The sequence below is a fragment of the Rosa rugosa genome, chromosome 6 (assembly GCF_958449725.1).
Source record: "Rosa rugosa chromosome 6, drRosRugo1.1, whole genome shotgun sequence".
NCBI lineage: Eukaryota > Viridiplantae > Streptophyta > Magnoliopsida > Rosales > Rosaceae > Rosa > Rosa rugosa.
The window spans coordinates 25,268,954-25,279,391 of record NC_084825.1 but is presented as its reverse complement, the minus strand read 5'-3'; the positions used below and the strand labels follow the sequence as shown (position 1 = coordinate 25,279,391).

Here is a 10,438-nt window from a genome sequence, read left to right as displayed (position 1 = left end):
TCAGTGCTTCATCAGCCCCGCTGCCATTAAAAACTTTGACTCAAATCTGCAAGAAAAATAGCTTAAATCTCGTTTTCGTGAGTGAGTAGTTTTGAGGTGAGTTCGATTAGTGGATGACTAGTTATTGTCGAACTAAAAAGAGTTTGTTTAACTTTCTCGTGTCCAAAATTTTTAGCTCTCGGAACATTTATCACTTCATATGTAATGGTATATATTAATTGTCATTTACACTAATAGTAACAAGGTAGCCAGTCGCTACTACTGTATATATTGTCATACAAACCGACCGTAAAGGGCTGCTATATCCATCAATCTAAAGAAAAGGTTTCGATGATGTCAAGTCTAAGTCCCCAAAAGCATCCCAGATAAAGTGGACAAGCACTGCATTTAATTTGTTGACACTTCACAGAAAGAAACAAATTCTAAAACCACAAAGAAGTCGTGCAGAAATCAAGTTCAATAACAGCAGAAAAAATGGTTCGTAGAAATTTAAAAGATGAATCTGTTTCAAACATGTCGAAATCATGACAGATCAGCCTAATCGATTCACAGCCGTTTAATTCAATGTCTTCACGTCGAGACAGATCGATAAGGATGTCAATCTGGTTTGCTGTGGATGACTGTATCCAACAATTTCACGTTTCTTTGTCAATAAGTATGTTTGATAGCTTCTTCCTACACATATCCTTCTCACCACGTACCTAATTAATTGCTTGCTCACTTTTCCTGTGAAATCAACCTGCGTAGGGTTTTCCTTTATCTTCATCTTTCTTACACGTGTGCTCACAGCACAGTACATGTAACAATCACAGCCGTTCTTCAAATTTGGCCACCCTCTATATATACCCAACTATCCCTGCTCCTACTTCCCTCAACTCAAAGCAAACACCCATCTTGGCTAGTTAGCTCTTCTTTCCTCTTGAGTACTTATAAGTTATATCACACTACAACTTTTCTGGGTGGCGCTACTAAGCTAGAGCTAGCTAGTTCTTCTGAGGTCCCTTCAATCAGCTATATAGATAGCAATGGCCGGCTTAGATACTTTCAAAGACCAGCAGGTTTGTGATGATCGATTTTTCTTTACTGTCCCCATTTTTACTCATTTCCACACTAGGGTTTGTCATGAATGTGTTTATTAAAACTGCCATTTACCTGTAGTAGGGCAATGCATCTAGTCATTAATTGCTAGATGCACTACTTCTTATAAATAAAAACTTAATCAATTATATTAATTATTTCAGGGCTATGAAGAAGAAAAAAACCAAACGATGACAGAAACTTGTACAATGGATGGAGCCGTTGATTGGAATGGCCGCCCTGCAATCCGAGGGAGAACTGGTTCTTGGGTTGCTGCATTTCTCATATTAGGTACATAATTAACCCTAGCTAATTAGCTAATTAAGCTCCATGTATATAGATAAACTAACTACAACATGAATTTATCTATTTAATCTCGACATGCTTTATGGGGTAAAGCTATGGTATGTTAACATTTCTGATACATCAACTATTTTTACAACTTTAAGGACTCATGTTACTACTTTGAGGACTAATAGTACTATTTTGAGGACTCATATGGTAAGCTAAGAAAATTTACCACTCTAAGGACTCATGTTATCACTTTGAGGACTAATATTACTATTTTGAGGACTCATGTGGTAACTAAGAAAATTTATCACTTTAAGGACTCATGTTATCACTTTGAGGACTAATATTACTATTTTGAGGACTCATTTTACCACTTTTAAGGTAATTGTATGCATGTCAACGTAAACACATTGTAGAATTTTCCTGCTTTATGTGATTATACCAAAAACCACGTCTGTACTAATTAAACCTGCAAATTTGGGTCTCAATGAGTCTCTATTGTCAAAAGTTGGAATAGTAGTTTGGATTCTTTTCTCCATCATCAGCGTACATACTTCTTAATTTTTATTTTATTTTATTTTTTATTTTAGATGGATAGATCTCACATTTTTCACAAAATAAACAAGGCTAATCACATATTCACAGATCAATTATTTGTTCCTAAACACTATGATAATATTCTAAACCATAATTCATTATGGTATATCGTATCGTATATGTTTCATATAGTTTTCTTTCTTTGGTCAAATTGATGTTTCATTATTGGTTAAACTTATATACAGTATATTTTTTTCTCTAATATTAGCGAATCAAGGATTGGCAACATTGGCATTCTTTGGAGTAGGAGTGAACTTGGTATTGTTCTTGACAAGGGTACTGGGACAAGACAACGCTGAGGCTGCAAACAATGTCAGCAAATGGACCGGAACAGTCTACATGTTCTCTCTTCTTGGGGCTTTTCTTAGTGATGCTTACTGGGGGAGATACAAAACTTGTGCCATCTTTCAAGTTATTTTTGTCATTGTAAGTTTCTCATTACCAATCAAAATCCTAATCATAAATTCGTCTACGATAAATTTTTTTCCATAGATGATATGAGCATAGATAGATGATATCATTAAGCAGATATATGGTTCCTCTGTTGGTAAAAATTAGGTTTTTTTCCTTTTCTTTTGGCCGTAGTTGTGCACACAGAATTATCTAGTTAGCGTTATTTATACAAAATTTCTTGCTACTTGCTAGTATATATTCATGTAATTAATTTCTTTTACAGGGCTTGACATTATTGTCAGTAACAACCTACCTATTCCTGCTCAATCCTAAAGGTTGCGGTGATGAGCAATCTCCATGTAGAGACCATTCGAATTTTGAATTCACATTGTTTTACATCTCCATATATCTCATTGCACTAGGGAATGGAGGCTACCAACCTACCATAGCTACATTTGGAGCGGACCAGTTTGATGAGGACGACCCCAAAGAAAGTCACTCGAAAATTGCCTTCTTCAGCTATTTCTACTTGGCTTTGAATCTTGGCTCCCTCTTTTCTAACACAATATTAGGGTATTTTGAGGATAAAGGAATATGGACTGTAGGGTTTTGGGCATCTACAGGCTCTGCTGGCATGGCATTGATTTTGTTTCTTTGCGGAACTCCAAGGTATAGGCATTTTGAGCCTCAGGGCAATCCTCTTTCTAGGTTATGTCACGTGCTGGTTGCTGCAACAAGAAAATGGAAGGTCAAGATCACGTCAGATGGAGATGATCATTTGTATGAGGAACATGGGAAACAATGCTCTGAAAATCAGAGTAGGAAAATACTTCACACCCAAGGAATCAAGTGCGTTCACATTTTTCAAGCTCTATTGAAATTTAAACTTAGTAATCATTATAGTCGTCGGATCTTCAGGGCCGAACTTGAGATTTTCGAAAAACCTTAAAAGTTGGGCCCTCTAATCATAGTATGCATTATATTTTTTTCATAAAAATTTTTCTGAAATAAATCTATAAACTCAAAATAAAAAAATAAAATAGCAAACAAAATATAATATTCAAAATATTTAAATTCATATAATAACGACGGAGATGTTCCAAACCAAAATTTAAAAAATTAAGCTAAAGATATTCCAAATTAAAACTATAAAAAATAATTTAAAAGCATCTCCAACAAAGTAGCTAAAGCAAAATTAAATTTAACTTTTAGTAAAATGGTAACTATGTTTAGCTAGGAATTTTGAATAGTAATATTTCTATAACTTTTTTTTTCCTTTATTGAAACGGTAATTTATGGTATGATAAAACATTTGAAATAACTAGTATTGCTGCAGCAAAATTGTCAAGTCTATAGCTATAATTCATTTTTTTTATTTACTTTGACTTAAATTAAAGCTTACGATGTTGAAGATACTCAAAAGATGTTCTACACCAAAAAGTTAAAGATGGAATGGTCTACAAAAATGAGAAATTTACTTTTCTTTGACCTTGGGGTAATTGCATTGTTGCATATAATGTATATATTTATTTAATAAATACTAGATGGCCCCACACACTGTGTGTGAAAATTGAATTTTTTTTTAATAGGAAGTGTGAAGTTATTTACAGGAGTGGGTAGTTTTTCATGGAATGACTTTCATCATAGTTTGATTATCTGTTTCTCATTTTCACCTTTTTTTTATATTTTCTTTTTATTTTGTAATTTGACTATATCACCCCTATCTGTTTTATGAGTTGTATAGTTTTTTAATATTTCAGGGTCATTTTGGTACATTTTTTCTGTTTTGGCTAACAAAACCTATTTTCTTAATAATAGTATATATATATATATATATCTTCTTATATATTAAGCCAAATTCTAAGGAGAATGGCTAAATTTTTTAACTACCTCTTATGCCCATGACTTATCCAAATGCAGCAGAAAAATATTCTTATAAAAAATGGGTTAAATAGGAAGAATCATCTTTAACCACAAGAAGTGGACAAAAGAAACTACTTTTTTTATTAAAAAATTGTTTTTTTTTTGTATTTTATATATTAAGGCAATTCCTAAGGAGAATGGTTAAATTTTTGAATAACCTCTTATGCCCATGATTTATCAAAATGTAGCAGAAAACATTTTTATTAAACATGGGTAATATAGGAAGAACTGTCATCAACCATGAAAAGTGGACAAAAAAAACCAACATTTTTATTAAATTTTTTGTTTGTATTTTAATTTTAATTTTTTTATAATTTTTTTATTTTTTATAAAACAACAGATTAAATGACACACACAAAGTGTGTATGACGATGCTAGTATATATTAAATGAAAGCCCAATCATCATCGTTTAATATATACACACTTTTGGGCTTTCATTTGATACATATATAAACATATTATGGTATAATTTTTTTTTTTGGACCCCCCTAACTTTTTAGACTTAAAAAAAAAAAATGTTGATAATTCTCGATCTATTTCTAAACAAGATTCATTTTTTTTTTTTTTTTTTTTTTTTTAAAAAAAAAAACCCCACCCCATTCCCACCCTTGATGGGGCTCGAACTCTTGACCTCTTATATATGAGACCAAAGCCTTACCACCCCACCAAACACACACACCCCTCTAAACAAGATTCATGTTATTCAACAGGTTCTTGGATAGAGCAGCAATCGTCACATCAGAGGAGTTGAAACAAATAGACAGATGTTCTCCAAATCCATGGCGGCTTTGCACAGTGACACAAGTAGAAGAAGTTAAATGTGTACTGAGATTACTTCCAATTTGGCTATGTACAATATTATACTCAGTTGTTTTCACACAAATGGCCTCCCTCTTTGTAGAACAAGGTGCTGTAATGAAAACCACCATCTCCAAGTTCCACATTCCCCCAGCGAGCATGTCAAGTTTCGACATCCTTAGCGTGGCAACTTTTATCTTCATTTACCGGCGAGTTCTCGACCCACTGGTTGCCAGGGTACGGAAAAAAGGACTCACCGAGCTTCAAAGAATGGGGATTGGTCTTGTCATTGCCATCATGGCTATGATCTCAGCAGGAGTTGTGGAATGTTTTAGGTTAAAATATGCAAGAACAAATTGCGCCGCTACCGATTGTGAGAGTCCAAGTTCATTGAGTATATTTTGGCAAGTTCCTCAATACGTGCTTGTCGGAGCTTCCGAAGTGTTCATGTACGTGGGTCAGCTAGAATTCTTCAACAGTCAAGCACCTGATGGGTTAAAGAGCTTTGGTAGTGCACTTTGCATGACTTCAATATCACTTGGAAACTATGTGAGTAGTTTGCTGGTTACGATAGTGATGAAGTTTTCTAGTAGGGATGATATGAGTGGATGGATCCCTGGAAACCTTAACAAAGGTCATCTGGATAGGTTTTACTTTCTCTTAGCAGCTTTGACTACTGCTGATCTCATGGTCTATATAGTTTGTGCCAAGTGGTACAAGTATATCAAGTTTGAATCAAAGGGAGGAGATGGCCACAATGAAAATATTTGGCAAGCTGAACTTGGAGTCTGATCATTTTCCGAAATATTTGCAGTGTGTGGGCTAATAAACTAGTAAAGTAAAGATGTTTGGGATAAGTCGTACAAATTATTTCGGTAAAATCTTTCTTTTATTATTATATAAAACTGTTAATGCAAAATAAACTCATGAGTGGAACTCAGAATTTCCCACTTACAAATGGGATCGAGACGAATGCGTTTAGACCAAATGATATTGGGCCATTTCTTTCGGTGAAACAAACATTGCTTGCAGTGAAACTAGAAAGATGCTTTTCCATTTTTCCGAGCTGAGCAAAATGTGTTGTAGAAATTATATCATCTGCATAAGAAATAAATTATATTTCTCTATTTTTACCTTCCACTATATTACACCAAATTGTGATTGTCTTATTTTTTCCATTCCTCTCAAACTGTTAGATCATATTATATATATTTTTTTGAATCAAATCTAAAGCGATTTATCATTGATACTCAAGCCAGAATGACCATTATATACCTCTCCGCTGCCATTAACTAGACATATAAGAGGTTGTGACGGTACCATAGTGGTACATAGGGATAGGTCCACTCATTAGACATCCATTGGTCACTTATCACAGCAAGCCTATAGAATATGCATGATAACACTAAGACATAGTAAATAGGGTAAATACAATATACTTAAATCTCCAGAATCCCAAATACTAACTAGAAACTTATGGGCCCAAAAGCAGCCCACATTGAAGTAACAAAAATCAACCCAGAAATGGCTCAACACCAAAATCTAGTTGTTGTTGTTGCCCTAGTCCATCCAATAGGGCCCAAGCCCAGTTTTGGATACCCAGAATCTAGGTACCCAATCCTTGGTTCCAGCCGTGACGCAATGCACCGTTCGACAATACCCATCTCTAGAGGCCCCTCTATCTTTCTGGATCACTGTCGTCCGCCAACGCAATTCCACCAATTAGAACTTCGACGGTTGCTGCTGCATCGAGCCTCGCCAGACCCATAACCATAGCATTATGGAAGCTTAGTGGGCCATCTCTTTAGAAGAAAGAAGGGACTCCATGCTAAACAAGCAGTTCACCTAAAATTAAAGAAATTTTTTTTTAATGGGGCTTGATACTAACAAAGAAAGAATAGTCACCGCCATCATACACCAATACCCACCACTAATGTTAGACCCATCACGTGCAACACATAATACAGTCGATCCATCATGATCAGACCTAATTGAACTCCCAAGATCAATCATCTACCCTGAAGAACCTCCAAGCTGATTTGTGGAGTTAGAAACTCCACAAGCGCCAACATTATGAATGTCACCGCTACGAATTAGATCCATCCATGGACACCTCCGTAGATCACAACCGTCAAGCATGAGATTGGCCCCATTTATGATCCAAAACTTGTGAGAATTAAAACACCAAAGAGAAAGTATGGTCAAGATCCAAGGAGCATAACAATCAAAACAAAGAAAAATCTTCGATCCTCCACTAAAATTAAATAGATGAGGAAAAAGAAAAGGGAAGAGAGAAAAGAGAAAGGTGAATAGAGAACAAAAATCTCGTTGGTGTTGTCAACATAATGTATCAAAGTGCCTAGAGCTCCAGACAACGGCTGCTAGCTAAGGTATAGGTATAGAGAGATTATTTATGGGGATGGGGAGTGAAATTTGCACTATTTTGGCTCATGGTAAAGTTCAAGTTACCATTGAAGAACCAAAGTACATGACTTTGTTACAAAAGATTAGATGGATTAGTGAGTGTAGAATTTAATACACACACACACACACAGGAACCTTCTACTAAGGGATTTCTTTTTTGGGCCAATTTACGAGATTTCTCGTGTGACCTACTTTTCTATCAGGTATCGGCATCTCGACCATTCAATTGTTAGGTCTCTATAAGTAGATCACTTATGCAAATTTTCAAGCAAATTGATGATCGTTAGGACATTCATAATTTTGATTTGACAAAATGTTAAATATGGCAGCCGTGCAACATGGCTGATACGGTTACCCAATTAAAACTCATAAAATTTGATTGTATTATGAAACTACCCCTATTTTATTAAAGTGAAATATCCAAAACACCCCTACATGTGCATTGATTGGTCAGCCGTACCATGTACCGTACGGAAATTTTTGCGATTTACCATTATGAACATGAACAGTTCATGTTGGGATTGATTTGGTTCATTCATTGATTTGATGAAAATTTGCAGAAACGATCCACTCATAGACACCTAAAAATTGAACGGGCGAGATACCGATATTTAAACAAAAAATTATCACTACTAGAATTTTTGCCTTTAACATCGGCCAGAAACCGATGTTAAAAAAAAAAAAGTCCGATGTCTTAGTGGGTGATGTTAAAGATCAGGAAATCCTAGACATCGGTTTTTAGCCGATGTTAAAAATGATTCTGGACATCAGTTTCTTGTAAGGTCTTGATGTATAAAATGACTTTAGACATCGTTTGATTTATAAAAAACTGATTTCGTATCCTACTATGACATCGTTTTACATAAGAAATTGATTTATATATCAGTATTAGACATATGTTCTATAGATAGAACTGATGTCCTAAGTCATTTATAACATAAGTTTGTTATTTCAAATTGTTGTGTCTTCATTCTTTTTGCTTCAATTTCTATTTTGTAAGTGATTACTAAATCAGTTTCTTCACTAGAAAAGTATCACAATGAGAATATCAGTGGTAAGCAAAAGAAAATTCTCATTAATATTATTGATAAAAACAGTACAAAGAGTAGGGAGAAGGGGACATATGGCCTAAACTTCTCCATATACAATAGCAAAAGAAAAGAACAAGATTGAAGTCTCCTAAATAAACCATATGAAGACAAAAACGGTTTGTAGATACAGTAAAAAGAAAAAGAAAAAAAAATAGCAGTTTGTTATAAGATAAAAATACTTGTAACTTGAATTTCCAGTCCTTGGTGTAGCTGCGAATGAACCTAGCAAAAACATATGCCAATGAGTTGAGAACTAGTTTCACAGATATCCACTTAAATTGCAACTTCAAATCACAAAAAGTAGTTAAAGTAGAGGGCAATGACTTAACAGTATCATTAATCTATAGCTAAAATATAAAGTACACAGGGGTGACATAGGCCAAAGTCCACACCTGCATTGTTTGAATGTGAATACATAGGCTACGTAAAAGCCTAATCTTAGTGGCTTTGAATGATAATATTTGAAGTTCTGCATTACCATCCATGGAAACCATGGAATTATATCTTTCCTGAAGACAAAATCTATCTGTTAGTCATGAATAGCATAAATAATAATTATGATGATGGTTACTAATGATTGGTGAAGTATTAGTAAATTGAGAGTTTTATCTGATAAGAACCAGAACTAGAAATTTGTTTTACCAATAGGGGGACTTTGGTGAGATCTCTTACTGATGATATCAAAGGAACAATGAAATAAATGCATTGAGAAAGAGAAGAGTGTGCGCATGAACACTCTCGAGGAAAACAAATAAACTTTTGCATGTCCTTGCGTTATTCCTCAATCCTTTCTTTGCTTCAAGATCGATCATTGTTAATGCTCAAAGTCTGGCGGTAGCCAAACCTTCGTTTAACGCGGGTCCGGTGGGCGGACCGCTACTCTGTATACTAGGTGATCCTTGATGGCTGCCAAATGAAAGACACAGCGTCAGAGGGAGACCGCGTTGGGCGGTCTTCACTTCTCTGATGCCTAAGTCAGTGGATACATATAGGCAGCACAATAATAAATGAGTAGTTAATGCGTAATAATGAAGAGAGAAGAGAGGACCTTTTATAGGTGAGGAGAGGTCTGATCTTCTCTTTGTTTTCGATGTGGGACTGATGTGCTTCAGTTCCCAGTTTCAGTAGCTTCTGATGCCGTCTTGGCAGAGTGCGTGGCGGCGCGTCAGCGGTGATCCCGGGGAACTCTTGTGCTCAGGCCGTGGCCCGCCTGGCTACCTATCTGTGGGTCACTCTTTTGACGGTAGTTGGTACCTCTGGCGGTACGATGAGCGTGGCTAATTATAGCTAATTATGCTTTGCAAACGTACATGTAGGTACAAGTCCCCCAAGTCCCCAGTCAAGGAGGGCAATCTTGGTTGGGGAGTTGATCGGCGGTTTGAAGCGTTTTCTTCCGCTAGACTTTTGCAAAAGCATAATTAGCGTCAGTGCGTTCTCAGCCACGGATATTACTGAGCAAACGCTTTATACCCTTTCGGGTGGGCCCCTGCTAGGCCCCCCAGGGAGTCCCCCACTCCCCGGCTAAGATGGACCTCCGGATGGTCGCAAAATTTGTTTGGTGAGGGGGAGCTGCACGGAGCAGAGGGTGTTGGGTAGCGAACCCAATCTTTAGTACCCGAGTGACGGGGGTCAACGTACCTGATCAGGGCCGTCGTAGACTGTTGACTAGTCCCCGTGTCCCGTAGGGACGATCTGATTGTAACGCCGCGTGGCGGGCATTTGTCAGAATGAGGCGTGGCCTCGGGATCCGCCGCTGGCGGGTGTCCCCCCGCTGGTTTATAGCAGTAAACATCGTCCAGTGGACGTGCTTGGCGTTACTTTATTGAGCGGTACCGTGCTGAAT

The 10,438-nt window shown here is 36.4% G+C and overlaps 1 protein-coding gene across 1 annotated transcript; it reads left to right on the top strand.

Annotated features, from left to right (window-relative positions):
* The first annotated feature begins 886 nt into the window (after positions 1 to 886).
* Positions 887 to 6,158, top strand: LOC133718610 (protein NRT1/ PTR FAMILY 7.2-like). The gene is made up of 5 exons (XM_062145476.1): positions 887 to 1,058; positions 1,242 to 1,368; positions 2,174 to 2,391; positions 2,642 to 3,207; positions 4,993 to 6,158. Exons 1-5 carry the CDS (start codon positions 1,026 to 1,028, stop codon positions 5,870 to 5,872), a joined length of 1,824 nt encoding a protein of 607 aa, XP_062001460.1. The 5' UTR covers positions 887 to 1,025; the 3' UTR covers positions 5,873 to 6,158.
* Positions 6,159 to 10,438: the final 4,280 nt, after the last annotated feature.